The sequence below is a fragment of the Barbus barbus genome, assembly GCF_936440315.1.
Source record: "Barbus barbus genome assembly, chromosome: 9".
Lineage (NCBI taxonomy): Eukaryota > Metazoa > Chordata > Actinopteri > Cypriniformes > Cyprinidae > Barbus > Barbus barbus.
Window position 1 is genome coordinate 14,488,571 of NC_136737.1, and position 15,615 is coordinate 14,504,185.

At 37.0% G+C, this 15,615-nt stretch overlaps 1 protein-coding gene across 1 annotated transcript; it reads right to left on the reverse strand.

Moving 5' to 3' along the window:
* Positions 1-892: 892 nt before the first annotated feature.
* Positions 893-3,268, reverse strand: LOC306875209 (uncharacterized protein). The gene is made up of 2 exons (XM_079425672.1): positions 3,095-3,268; positions 893-2,320 (listed from the first exon to the last, which is right to left on the reverse strand). Exons 1-2 carry the CDS (start codon positions 3,160-3,162, stop codon positions 1,363-1,365), a joined length of 1,026 nt encoding a protein of 341 aa, XP_079281798.1. The 5' UTR covers positions 3,163-3,268; the 3' UTR covers positions 893-1,362.
* Between the last annotated feature and the right edge of the window lie 12,347 nt (positions 3,269-15,615).

The following is a 15,615-nucleotide window of genomic DNA, read 5'->3' on the forward strand; positions in this document are numbered from 1 at the left end:
CGATAGAGGGCTTTTAAGGATTCACTTTTTTCGTAACCACATGGACGGCCGTGTTTGTGTTTGAAAAAAAAATGTTGCTTAGAGGTTCTCCGTATTGGCCTGTGTATCAATCCGAGGAACCCTAAAAGGTGTCCTAAGTATCTTTACATTTTTACATAACATCTATATCATTGACATTTTTTTTTCATAAATCGGCTTCCATTATTAGAATGACAAAAGAGACTTAAATAGCCTATTAAGCAATTCAATTCTATAGCCTACAGTAGGCTACTGTTGAGCTAAACTGGATTATACACCTCTAAATTTGTCTTTATTCTACTTCACACAATCGACTACATGTACATCCACACATCAGAAGTGTGAACATGTGGTTTGACAAGCCTGAGTTCAATCAGATATCAGACAAATTTACCCCAGCCTGAAACCATCTTCATTGTGATCATGTTTCATATTTAATCATGAGCACTTTAATCATACACTTTACAAATACCCCATATATTAGGAGGGAATCATTTATGAATATGTCTACACAATTACTAGCACGGTTGTTTTCCTTACACATTCTATGTACAAAATACTATGAAGCAAATTAAACCATTTTTAGTTTTGTTGTTACTTTGTGTGTGTGTGTTGCAGCAGCCACAATGTTTTACTTATTATTCTGTTTTTCCTATACATGGAACATTATGGGCTCATAACAGCTTCGGTGAAAGGTTGTTTTCGATTTCATAATGTGTTAGAACCAGTATTTCACACAAGCAAGGTGAATACTGATAATAATTTCCATGAAGCAATCAATGATGTGCCTGTGAAAATATATAGTGTAGATTCCCAAACTTGAATCAGACTTGAATCAGATTTATATGCGATAAGCAAATAAGGGAAATGAGAGTAAAATGTTTAACTACTTTTTATTACAAGTGGCCCCATATTTACAGAATAAACATTTTGATATTATCCAAGTCATGGTTTATCTATCATTTGCTAGGCTGTATGGGGAGATTGGCTTGTACATCATTACATTAAGCACAGCTAAAAAAAAATTAACCTTAAAGAAATAGTTCACCCATGTCTTTCCCTTTCTTCAGTGGAAGATATTTTGAAGAACTATTTTTGTCTATACAGTGATCAATGGGATCAATGGGGTCAATGGGGTCCAACCAACACTGGACCCCAGTGACTTTCACTGTATGGACAGAAAACACAAAGACATTTTTCAAAATATTTGTGCCCTACAGATGAACGAAAGTCATGCATGTTTGGAACATCATGAGTAAGTCTACATTTCGTTTTCGGGGCGAACGACCCCTTTTAGCAGGTTATTATCACAATGAAAAACTGTCCAGGCAGCGTTGCTGCTGATTAAGAGTTCTCTGAGCAAAATATTCTTCTGAGCTGTCCTGAGATCTCAGCAGACAGCATGCTGTACCTGCTGTTGAAGTTCCACAGGGACCTTGCACCATTAAAAGATCCGTCTGTGTCTCGTAGCGACAGAGGGAAGGACAGCGGCCAGTTGGGATGAAGGGGAGATGGACGCAAAGACGACGAACCCCAAGATAGCATCTGGTTGCTGTGCTGGATGGCAGACTTGCTCAATTCAGGCAACAGCTGAGGAGGGGGTGGTGAGGCCATAGATGCTCTCTGGGCCGGAAACAGTTGTGGGTGGCTTGGTGGGTCGTTGCTGGAAGAGACCTGTGGGTGAGATGCTGTGTCTTCCTCTACTGGGTCAGCACTGTTGTCCAAATGGCTAATCTGTGAGGGTAGTTTGGCACTTTTAGGAGGCACCCTCAGGGGTGAGATGAACGGAGATGACCCGTGCCAAGAGTGGTACAGCTCTGGAGCTTCTGGAGCATTACCAGTAGGCAAACCCCAAAGGGAAGGCTTGAGATGGGACGCAGTGGGATAGTGGAAGGGCACCATGGGATGATTGACATCCAGACCTCGCCCACTCCCCATGTGATACTGCAAACTCAGCACCTCAGCCCGGAGTTGGGCGTTCTCCTCGCTCAGCGCCATAAGTTGCCCCTCTAGCATGACATCGTTGAGTCGTCGCTTCTCTCTGGAACGCTTGGCGGCCTCGTTGTTCTTCTTTCGTTTCACCCAATAAGACGCATCCTTTTTCTCAGTAGGAGTCATCTCGCGTTTACGTCGTCTGTTGGGCATGAGCGGGTTGCGGTATGGCTGGAGGTGGAACAATCGTTGTGCCAGTAAGGATGAGCCGGTGAGCGGCAGAAGCCTTCTTAGAGTTCCAGGGTCATCTTTGCTTGTCAAGATCTCGCCTGTGGAGGATGGAAGACAAGCATCTGCTAGATTCATTGTTCTGGAAAGATAAAGACCTTTATCAGTTAGCCAAACCAATACTTTGATTAAAAAAAAAGTATCACTTTTAGGCTTGAGAACGGCAGAAGTCATATAAGTGTTGGTTTTGCTGTACTGGTGATATTAGAATTTAAGAAGAATGGTGCGAAAGCTCAGGATTTTTCCTCTTCCGTGAAAGAACACGCCTGCTCTATTAAATGCATGTTAAATTCATTACCACTTATTAGTGTTCATGCAGTTTCCTGTCTGAATGAGGGTAAAAATAGATGCGTGAAGCTTGCTAGCTTAGCAAGGAAACGTACAGGGCAAATCCTAATTTTAAATGAGCAAAATAATGATATAGTATGTGAGAAATACGATATGCTCGTATAATGATGTTGTTTGATTGGATCTAATGCATGTAAACTTGATAGGATACATTTTTGAGGTCAACCATGAAAAAAGATCTTGATTTGCTAAAAGCAAGATGAAAATTTGTATGTCATTTGAAACCATTGCATATCTGCAAAATTGACATAACATCAAATGGTGGCTATTCATTTTGTGACTTTTTTTTTCTCCAAAAGTGATATGTTTGGTGAATATGAAAACTGCCTCAGCTTCTTGGAAAAATTCAGATATATCAATCCAGAGTTAAACAACTGCATGATTTGCTTATTTAATGAATTGAGTATTTTAAAGTTTGCATACAGAATACTAAGTATTATATATAAGTACTACTTTGCAAAGTCTTAACTGAGGAGAACCGTTGCGAGAAAAAATAGCTTTACCTTACCGTACGGTGCTGTCACAGGAATCTGTCACAGGAATGATGCTAGAAAGTGTAGATGAATTAAAGGACATCAGCTTAAAACTAAAACTCTTTGGCTGGAAACATGCAGACAAACTCTGTCAACCAATGGCAGTCAAGATGGCACATGTTTATTGCCTATTGCATGAAAGGAGCTGTAGTAGGTGAGGACCACATCTTCCTTCCTTAGTTATGGAGGCGGAGACTTGCAAACAAGTATCTCAAACCAGTGGTTTGAGTTATGACTCACTTTTTTGTTTGTTCTACTTTTAAAAGAATGAATAAAAGAATTTTTTACAGGTGCACTCAATATCTTGATGTTTTGTTTTCATTTGTGTTTACACATTGTCTTCCCTTCCAGTGGTTATCCATGCCGTTAGCTCTTCATTTTAGTTCTAAACTAAAACTGAAACTTTTTTGTTTATTGGATTTCACACACCATTATCTGTTTGTGAAATCATGATTTTATTTAAACATTTATTTTTAATGTCATGGATGCCCTGTGAAGCAACAATCCCACACTTAAACCAAAACTAGTTCATTAATTAGATTTGTCAAACATAGAGCACAGAGGCCCATCAGTGTGGTGGTATGTTCACATTTAGGTTATTACTGCCATAATTAAAATAGCGTATGCTAGTATGGGCATATGTGTATTACATTCTGCTTTAAAATGTACTAAACTAAGATTATAATGTGTAAAATGCAAGCAGCATAATAACGTAATTATTCATCATTTCCTAGTAAACCAAATTCTTCAGAAAGCGGTAGTATGTCATTCAACCAACTATAAGAAGTTGAAGCGCAGTAAACACCGAAACTGAAGATGGTGAAGATCATGTAAAACAAACTGTCAATTGTGGCTAAAAAGAATAGATTACTAAGAATGACTTGCATGAAAAAATAGAGGTTTTTGCAGAGTTTACGTATGTCATCTGGGACTGTCCTTCCAAATTTCCGCAGAAATTGTTTTCGTGTTCTAGATTATGACTAAATCTGTATGGGTTACAAAAACTTCGACCTGTGGCAGTTCCACTGCCAACCACAAAGTAAAAAAAATAAGATAAAATTAAATGCATAATCCAGGAAAAATATAATCTGAAGAATGCGATGTTCATGCATTGTTGCCTTCACCTCATTTATGAGAGTAATGCTGTGCATCACCTGTGGTTACAAAACTCTGGTTTGAAAAATTAGCCACACTTGACATTTTAAGACTGTGTCTTCAAGAAAAAAAACGGGCCATGTATCGTTCGCTAAAAAAACACAAGATGTTGTTGGTGTTGGATCATATCTCAGGCTTGGGGTCGCATTGGTCGCAAAGAGTGTTGGTGGGGCGGCATACCTGTTGGTGTTTACCGGTGACTCATCGAATAGCTGTTGGATCCCTCTGTGATTTTTTTCTTCTTCTTATACTCGGTGACTCATAACGCTACCTCAAAGCTCCACAGAACTCAAATGTTTTAACGTGGGACATAACCTGTAGTTCAGATGTACCGTTTTGGTTACCGCACACAGCCCCCTCACGTGGTGCGAGCATTCACACGCGCAAACACAGTTCGGGCTTAACCTGGTAATCGGTCCTAACATGCATTTGTTAAAAATGTAGATAAAACAGCACATTTTTCAAGTATGCTACAGTGGCGCGTGTGAATGAGAATGAATGCCCACCGCAGCTGGTGCGCATTGAAGTTTGAACTTTCAGGCCTCACCTTTTGCATACAGTTCAGCTGCGTTGTTTGTCTGTACAGTAACTCCAATCACCTCTGTTTCTTTCTCAAGTGAATTCAAACCACTTCCTGTCTCTGAGTCGTCAGTGTTTTCTCCTCACAACGACCTCATTTTAACTAGCCCCTCTCCCGTTTTTGACTCGTTCGTCGGAACAGAAACTAAAGCAGCGATTGCAGAGCAGCAGACAGGGATATACCCCAAAAACCTCATTCGAGGCCACCTACTCACTTCCCATAAAACAAATGATTTTGCTGATATTTACATTAGATGTTGGGTGTTTGGAGCGCTGATGCCATGACATTATCTGCACACCTTTCATTCATTGGTGTATTTAGTTCAAACTCATGAGGGATGTTGAAATCGTAAGCAAATCGCTGTTTAGGGTGGCAAGGATGGATAGAAAGGCCTAGGAAATGGTGATGGTGAGACTTTGATTTATTCAAGTAAGATCTGTGGTATTTTGCAACAAAGGCGCCCAGTATACATGTTTATTTGATGAATTCAGTGCAAGGTAATATTAGAGCATCTAAAATATTTTTTTTTTTTGCAAATTAGCTTATATAGACTATGTATAACAGAGCTTGCTGTTGTTCAAAAGTCAGGGATTTTATTATTATTATTTTTTAAAGAAATTAATACCTTTATTCAGCAACAATTAAGACATTTATAATATTACATCCTGAAGAAAATGTGTAACATTTTCCACAAAAATATTAAGCAGCACAGCTGTTTTTAACATTAATAATAATAATGTCTCTTGAGCAGCAAATGAGTATATTAGAATAATTTCTGAAGGATCAAGACTGGAGTAATGATGTTGAAAATTCAGCTATAGAAATATATAAAAGTTATTTAAAAATGTACTTTTTCACAATATTGCATTTTATTCTGTATTTTTGATGAAATAAATGCAGCCTAGTTGAGAATAAGCGACTCAAAAACATTAACGAATGTTACTTGACCTTTGACCTCTAAGAGTGATTGAGAACCTTTCAGCTTTTCTCTGAGCATCTATCAAAACAAAATGCTCAAAAGTTGTGTAGGCTATAAAAATGTGAAACAATGTCTGGATATGTTATATATATATTTTTATTTTTAATATTATTTTTTCTTAAACTAGTAAATTCATTAAAACTATAACATTACACTAAAGAAAGTCTGGAAATTATGTTACCACAAAAAAAGTCAAATATATATATACATTTTAATTTAAAAATATATTTAAAGGTAATATACTGCATATACTTTATCAATAATAATATATTTGAACATGCATAAAGTCAACTACCATTTAGATTTCTTCACGGCACACTCTGTTCATTCTCAAACAACTAAGCTTGAGGTGCATTCTGGGATGCTTTTGAATTAAAATTGCAGTTTTGTAATGAAAATGATATATATGCACCATTTGTTTGTCTACACAGCTAATTTCAAGAAGCACCGAATGTGTCCAAACTTTAGACTGGTTTAGTGTATATAACACTTTTAAAGGTTTTTCTCCATTAATGTTGAGCACTCAAATAGCCCTCTAATACTCGGTAACACTTTATTTTGATAGTCCACTTTAGACATTCCACTAACAGTAACTTTGCAACTCAGAGTATTAGTAGAATGTCTGCTTAATATCTTCTAACACTTTATTTTGATGGGTCCACAACACACAGCATAACTATGAGAAACTTTGCAAGTATATGTCAACTTATTCTACTAATCCTAAACCTACCCTAACCGTCTACTCTGAGAGTTAGCAGGCATGTAGTTGCAAATTAATGAGAATTAGTTGATGTAGATGGAAAGTTACTTATAGAATGTCTAAAATGGACAATCAAAATAAAGTGTAACCAAGTATTCAAATAAAAATATAACACACAGTGACTACAATACCATTCTCTGCTCTCAAGAAGGCCACATACGCATGTTTACAATATGCAACCTGCGGTTTTGCCTTTTCATGCAATTTAAAATATTCACTGCGTTCTGATTGATTTGAGATCACTGCTACCATTTGATCGCAAGGTCATGGCCATCGATAGACCCTTCACTAGGCCTCCATCAGCACCTGTGGAACCGCATGCGGTGAGGCTTTCAGAGTGAGATATGTGCACCCGTTGCGGTTTGACAGGCTTGGGGCAACAGTTAAACTGTAATGGAGCATTGCCAATAGCAACCTGGTCAGCCGGTCACAATGGCTCTGTAGGTCTGGGTCTCCCCTCATCTCGCAAACCACTCTGCATATGAGAGGGGCCACGTGTAAAAATAGATGAGCTTGATAGGACTTGAGACACGTTATCTCACGCACACACATGTATGCGCAGTCAAACCTCCTACACGGCTTCAGTGCAGCCCACCGAGTTTTGATAGCCTAAACGCAGGGGCCACTATAAGGGTAATTCTTTGATTTAAGAGCTTAAAGGGGTCATGATATGAAATGAGGAAGACTGAAGCCCTTTGGGCCTTGATATGGTCTTGCAGCAGGTGAATGGATGCTAATTAAGCTGCAGTGTCTTTGGCTGCCACTAGATGGAGCGCTAGTTGAAGAGCATTGAAACAGGAGCATGTGTGTTAGCGATCCAATTTAAATTAATAAATAGATAAAAAACAAACATTAGATATCACAAATGTCCTCACTGTTGTTATCTGAGAGATAAGTCTTCATTTGCACCTTGTACAGGCCGACGGGCCAGTCTTCTTCACACCTAATGCAGTTCTCAAAACACTTTTAGCGCTAGTAAACTTCCTGGCTTAAGTTAGATTGTTGTGGCATATAGCTGATGTGTAAAGTTATATCTGTTTCCATGAAGCAAAAAGGAGAAGTGAAAATGATAGATGACAACAAGGACAACAAGATTAAGGCATAATAAAACAATATCTTCTCAACTTTTCAGTCGGCTGTGAAGAAACCTTCACATTTGAAGGCGCTTCAATGTAATCATGCACACACAACCCTGTTGAAAAAACAGCATATATTGGTTAGGTATGTTTTGAAGCATGGCTGCCAGTTTGAGCTGGTTCTTAGCTGGTCATGTGCTGGTCCTAAGCAACTAGCTCCTGCTCAGGACCAGTTTAGGACCAGCTCAAACCAGCAGTCATGTTTCAAAACATACCTAACCAACATATGCTGAATTTTTCAACAGGGAATGGGTCGAAAAATATCCGCCTGTAGAAAATTCACAATGACAATATTTTGAAAAAACTAAAAAATAGAATTATATATAATACAGTATAAAATATATGATAAAATATACAATATAAATTTATATATTTAAATTTAAATTTCTTTTACCACTTTTTCAGACATCTGACTTTGAAGAGTAATAGAAGTTGACAATGCTTATCGTTCTCTCTTTTAAGGACTGTTTGCAAACTTAGTGCATTTCTGCCACCTACTGAGCTGTATCAGATCCCATACATTATTACATAATATAAATTATATACACAACTTTGTGATTATTAATAGGCTATTTAGTAGTCTATTATTTTTATAATAAACAGTCAGTAGCTTAGGCACTCTACACTGCACTTTCTTCCTCATGATTTATGTTTAAATATTTAGTTGTAGACATAGGAATTGTGCATACTTATGAATTTCACTTGTGTGTGTGTGTGTGTGTATTTATTGTATATAGATATATACTTTAAATGTCTTATTTGATTTATGCCACTCCCCATTGTCTTGTGTCTGAGGGGAAATCTGAGGGAAATCCCTTTTGGAATTCTGTGTTTATGTATACTTCTGTTTAAGGAAAGTACCTATAATTTTTTTTTCCTTACTTCTCATGCTATTTTAAGCAGTTACGCAATAGGGAAAATTTTGTCTTAAACCCTGTATGAAGCTTGGGGTTGACGCGATTGTCACAGTGACAACAGCCAATCATATTACTTTTCTGGTGTTGCTGAACGGGATTGGCTAGCATCTGCGCTAGGGTATTTACATAAGGTGATCTGATCTGATTGGCTGACATCTGCGTTGGCGCTTGAAAAGTTGAAAAGTTTTCAACTTCTGCCGGAGCAACGCCAGTGAAGCAACGCAACGAACCCACAATTCAGTTCGGCAACGCTTGATGTCACTCCATTCAAAGTAAAAGAGAGGCATTAACGCCGACGCCCCGTGTGAATGAGATGTTACCCAGGACCATTCTGCACTGAAAAAAAACATTTTTATTTTTTTTGCTTCTTGTTCAGTTGAATGAATTAAAATGAACTGAAGTAACATGATTATTTAAAATTTTGTTGCCACTTGACTGACCCTTCACAATGAGTTTGATTGACAGCCAATCTGACCAATCATAAAGCCGAATCTGCCATTTTGTCAGACAAACAAACCAGACAGGAGAGTAGATTAACTTCGGTTAACTTGAACTTGATTGAAACAAGATAACTTCTGATGTTCATTCATGTTTATTTTGTGCTTTAGCTAGTAAATACGAAAAGATGACTGGTTTTTGAGCTGCTTGAACTGAGGCACTACAGCGATCTGTCGCGACATATTAAAGGGCCACAAAACGGTATTTATAGATTGAATTTCTTACAAAATGCCAAATTTTTAAACTGAGACTTTGTTTCACACCAAAAGTAACCTGCTTTGTCTTGTCTGTTAGAGTGCTGTCAGTTTAATCTTTTCTCATTTATTTCTTACTGCGTGAGAACATGGCTCACCGGATGCAGCAACAGTATAGAATGGGGGGCAGGTCTTTGCTAATTTCATTGTGTTCACGCTAATATATTCAAAATTGAAGTTTACATAATGTTGACATAAACTAGAGAGTGGATCTCTAGTTCCCAGCATTCTTTGCAAAGGACTGCATTTGGAGAGTAAATTCAGGGATTTAGGGACTTTTATGTGTTTTTCAGTAAAGGGAAAGACATGTTAAGTGAAGTGACCTGACGTGTTGCCAAGTTTAGTAACCTATACTCAGGATTTGTGCTCTGCATTTAACCTATCCAAGTCCACACAAAGCAGTGGGTGTGTTTAATTAAACCTTTTTCAGTTAAATTAAGTAAGGGTAATGAATAAATTTTTTAAATGGGTGTAAACTACAAAAAACAAAGTCATAATACAGAATGATGTGAGGTTGCATGAACAAATCTGTACAGTCACTAAACCTCTGCACTGGGGCAATACAGTCAATAAAATGAAGGAGGAGTTACAGTCAGAAATGTTTAGTGGGATTTTGGGGATTTTTTGATCATCCGCTAAGCAAAAAAACAGTATGATTGGTTAGAAAAACAACCTGAGTCAGAACTGAAGGCTTAATGATGCAATGCACTTAACTTGACCTTTCATTTGCATAAACAAATGATAAATAATATCAGCCATGCCTATTAATCAAAAATACAATAATTAAATGTGCAAAATAGCCTTTTTATTTGTGAGATTTCATATGAATATTTTTATTCTTATTTTGTCCTGTCATACTGCAAAAGGGCTAATGAAAGAGACATGATGCTAACATACAGTATATGAGACTTATGGATTACAGGTTACATGAATGAGAACTGTACCTGGGTGAGAAGAAGAGGATGTGATGTGAACCATGGAAGTAAAAATGAAATGTTTCAGTAAGCAGGTGAGGTACTTTGTGGTTGAATCTCCACATTTTACATTTTTCATTTAACTCTTCATTGAACTGTTTTCATTGAACTAGATATTTAGTAATATTTTGTTTTACTACCTCTAATGCAAATGCATCATTGCAATACATACATATATAGCTACAATATTTTTCCACAAAATGTGAGTAGCTAGAAACAACAACAAAATGGCTCATGTTTTGTGATATGCAAAATACAAATTTGTCAACACCAGTATAGCTTTATTTCAATACCCTATTATTTAATTATTTTTAATAGGTGAGTCTGTGACTCAATAAAAACTGTAGTCTTAATGTATTCTTAATCACAACCGAATACTAGATTTGTCAATGTTTATAATAAATATTTGACGTGGCATTTAGTGCATCTTATTCAGACAAACAGACACATTTTATGAGAATATGAAAGAAGCGGGAGGTTGCACTAGACAAATTTGAATATGTAATTCAATAATACATAGCCTGCATGAAAGTGTTAACACATATAAATAATCCAAGTAACATTCGGTAACACTGTTTTTAGTTTACAAACAGCGTCTGAGATTTTTCACCAACTGTGGGTCCAAAATATGAATCATATTGACAAGCATAATGTGGAAAATGAAACTTTTGAATGTCATGAGAGCTTGTCTTTAACTCGTCAGATGATTTCAGTTGGGAAGTTCAAGTCAACGGCTGCTTTGATGAGAAGTTGTGATGCAAATCTTTCCGATGTTTGCACCGGATCCGTTAATTATGGTATAACTTTGAAGCTGTTTTTGGTCATACTGACCTGGGAAAGTCACTAGAGTATATCTATTAAGACATACTGTAAAGGGTTGTTGCCATGGTGTTGAAATACAAAAATATGCCATGACCTTTCTTCCCCATAACCTGTTAACAGTTTCAGTGACTGGCAAACACTTTCTTAGTTCTTGTTTTGGTCATGGAGGTTTGATTTTCCTAACTGTGATAAAAGGTTTTACACTGTTACACATCTAAATGAGAAATATGACAGCATATGTTTCCTATAATGTTGTTTTCGTGATGTCAGTTTGGATTCACCAATAATATAGTATAGCATGCCATACTGGCGGACATGTCAACTTCTCAAAAGTATTTAATGTAAACTACTGTTATAAAATTTATTTTGCAAACCACGCTGTTTCTTTGAAAACAAAAATTGACAAAAAAAAAATTTCAGGATAGCGTACTTGTGTTCTTTCTCATTATTTTTATGTATAGCCTACAAATAAAATTATTATTATTATCAAAACGCCTTTTACTGAATTTCTCAGATGTTCTCAGAAGCATACATTATGCATTGATTAGGAAACTTTTAGTCAAAAGACTGCTTTATATTCACCAACCACCATGGCACGGCATGTCACCACACACTAATGGCAAATTAAAACCAAGTTTGTCCTTATGAATCATTTGCGTAGTGCCTAGTGGTTAGACTAAGGTTACTGGGGGTGTGAAAATATGCTGGTTGTGCATCATGCATTTCATTCAGTCTGTTTCTTTATTCGCCTTGGTTTATCGAAATTGTGCTCCTCCTAAATGTTCTGTTTATGCGTGGGTTTAGAAATCTGCCCGTTGGTATAGTGAGTGGAATTGGACTTTCATCCGTCACAATCTTAACCAACACTATTTTCAGATAGAGTTACAATGTTGTTCTGTCAGTGAACCACAGTCTTTATTATGTAGAAACATTTGTGGGTAAGAGCATCTCCCCCTGGCCAAACACTATAACTGATTGATTTCAACTGAATGATTCTTCACACAGTATTGAATGCAATTACAAATAAATAATGATGCCACAGAAATATATATATATATATATAGAGAGAGAGAGAGAGAGAGAGAGAGAGTTAATATCTAAATAGCCTGAAATAATACATTTCAATTTAAATATCTGTTCTGGGAGTATGTAACTCAATATTACAGGTTTTTAAACTATTGTAACTTTTTGATGTCATGATAGCTAACGCCTTCATCTCATTGTATTGTGTTCATTTAGCAAAATCACTGCTGAAGTCTGTTGCAGGTATGATATTCATACATGCATATATCTATGGTTGCAGGACCACAGTCAACTCTACAAGGAGAAGCCGTGCTATCAAAATCCTGCCCAAACCCCCACAGACCCAATTGCAAACACACAATCATGACACCACACACAGTTAGCATCAAATAAGTAACTAAAAGCAAACTTATTAAAAAAAATTAAGACCTGAACATACATCAGTGTGATATGAACGATCTAAAATAATGGAAAACATCATTGGGAAAAATCAATTTGAAGTGTAATTTGATTGTTTAGTTTGGCTCACATCCCATTTGTTTACATGGAGAGGGTGGAGTTAATGACCTATACTGTAGACAGCCACCAGATGGCAATCAAAACGGTAGCCATAGTGCGCCAAAACGCCACCAGACACCAGCTTATTGGTGGAGAGGAGACAGTGATGAAGCCAATCAGTATATGGGGCCACCCCCATGAGGCCATGATGGTCAGAGGCCAATGGGCAAATTTGGGATTTTTATTGACCACAGAGAGTCAGGACCTCGGTTTAACGTCTCATCCGAAGGATGGGGCTTTTTACAGTATAGAGTCCCCGTCACTATACTGGGGCGCTAGGACCCACCCAGACCGCAGGGTGAGCACCCCCTGCTGGCTTCACTAACACCTCTACCAACAGCAACCTAGTTTTCCCAGGAGGTCTCCCATCCAGACCATGTTCAACCCTGCTTAGCTTCAGTGGACAAACAGTCTTGGGAAACCGGGTGATATGGCTGCTGATATTGTGATATAGGGTGATATAGTAGGTGAAAAACAGTATGTGACAAAAGAAATGCTTCCGAATTCACAGTACTCATAAAAGAGTAGGCAAAAAGTACCCAGATGACGTACTACTTCTGGTGTGAATCTGAAGTGTGCATACGATGGACAATTCACCATCCCATGAGGCCACAGGAGGGGATTAACTGACGCTGGTAGCTCTCGTGATTATATAGTCATACTATATAGAACTATATACTATGTTTGCAATCACAAAGTAATTACTTATTCAAAAAAAGTATCTGTGCGATTTCAGATGAATATGCCTTGGTTCATGCTTTTACCACCCGAGCATTGACTTATGTATAGTGGCCAATAGAAACAGATGTTAATGAGGAATCTAAGTATATAAAATCTATATGTACAGCTATCCACTGTAATTAGGACAGTGGTATATTTAAAGGTAGGGACACACCAAAGCGTCGCCAAAGAACTAGCGCTGAGGATAGCCGACTGTGGCATCACCTTGCGTTACCTTATGTTGCCTCCGTTGAGGCAAAAAAAGTTGCACTAGGACACACCAGACAGACTGCAGCTGACTGCCAACTAACGTGTACACTTTGAACATGCATGAGAGAACATAATTCTCCCATACCATCAGGTGGTAGTAGTCTGCATTCAGCATTCGACAAACAGGGAAACAAAAAAAAAGCTAAAACAGCAAGCAGCGAATAGAATGACACGTGTGTTGTGTCCTGGGCTTAAAAAGGGATAGTTCACCTAAAAATGAAAATTAACCCATGATTTACTCACCCTCAAGCTATCCTAGGTCTATTTGACTTTCGTATTTCTGACGAATACAGTCAAAGTCTTATTAATATGTCCTGGCTCTTCCAAGTTTTATAATGGCATTGAATGGGTGTTGAGATTTTGAAGCCCAAGAAAGTGCATCCATCCATCATAAAAAGTGCTTCACGCGGCTCCGGGGGGTTAATAAAGGCCTTCTGAAGTGAATTGATGCTTTTATTTTGCTTCAAAATCTCGACCCCCAATCAATGCCATTATAAAATTGGAAGAGCCAGGCTTGAGGGTGAGTAAATCATGGGGTAATTTTCATTTTTGGGTGAACTAATTTTGGGGGGGGTCCAAAGCTCCAAAAAATATACAAAATTACATACAGATGCTTATAAAATACATTTAACTAATATAAATAAAATAAATATATTTTATTTTATGGATGTTTAGATATTTTACAGAAAAACAAAATGTTGTGCAGTTTTATGATTAATATATTTACTATTAAAAAAAGTATTTTTTAATTTTATTCTTGAAATTAACATTTCAGTCATTAGAGAAAACTGTGGAGAGGTTATTGTCTATTTGGCTCATGATGGCTGTCTAATGTCTCAACATTATTATTATTCTTAACATTATTATATATCAAGTTCTGTCAGGCCAATACTGAGCTGAATGGAGATCAAACTGAGAAACATGGGTAAGCAAAGACTAAATCTAAAATTCTCATATTTTTAACTTAAACTTTCCACAATGCAGATTTTGCTCCGGCTCAGTTCAGCTTCCTTCGCAGGCTGCTGCTGGTACACGGGCACTGGTCATACTACCGCATCTGCATACTTCTGTGCTATTTCCTCTACAAAACCACTGCTTTTACTCAGGTGCACATTTGGTATAGTTTCTACAATGGCTTCAGCGCTCAGGTAGAGCAACTAGGCCTTTACACCCACCAACTCCAACCACACTGCAAAAATATGTCATTACAGTCAAACTGAGATACGATCGAGATGTACAGTAACATGTTTGAAGGAGGTCAGATCATTATCAGTAATCAGATTGAAATCCAAGCGCGATTACTGAGACCGGATAAGCCATACGCAGTTATATCTGTCTTGGGCAAATTTGTCTATAATTGTATGATTTGTGAGCATAAAAAGTTGATTTGATTTGGTAAGTTGTAGTTTCAATGACATGATGATCTATTAATTTATTTAAAAATACATCAAAAAGTGCAGTTTATACATAGAATGATTTGAATACACCTATTCTATAATGAGCATGTTTTTTATTTCTATATTTAAAATAAAGAAAGAGATACAAGAGTCCTGATACCATAATACAGAAAAAAAGGCTCATTAAAAAAACTAAAATACTGAAAATAAAACCTTACGTAGTTTTGCACAATGTTGCATTATTGTAATATTTTCATATATTTTAAACATTGAAACTAAATCTTTATTAAGTAGTTAAAAATTTTCAGAATGTTTTATTATTGTCTTCATCATCGTCTTTTTAAAACAAATCTGCTTAATATTTTAAAAACTTTTGACTTCTTTATGACAAAGCAAGGCTAGTTAAAGTGCTATGTGGTGCAACCAAAAATGTAACAATATTTATACATTAAT

Coding starts and splice junctions, on each gene's coding strand:
- LOC306875209 (XM_079425672.1), bottom strand. CDS start 3,162: ATGTCCTTTAATTCATCTACACTTTCTAGCATCATTCCTGTGACAGAT. Junction 2,321..3,094: donor TCCTGTGACAGCACCGTACG/GTAAGGTAAAGC, acceptor TTATCTTTCCAG/AACAATGAATCTAGCAGATG.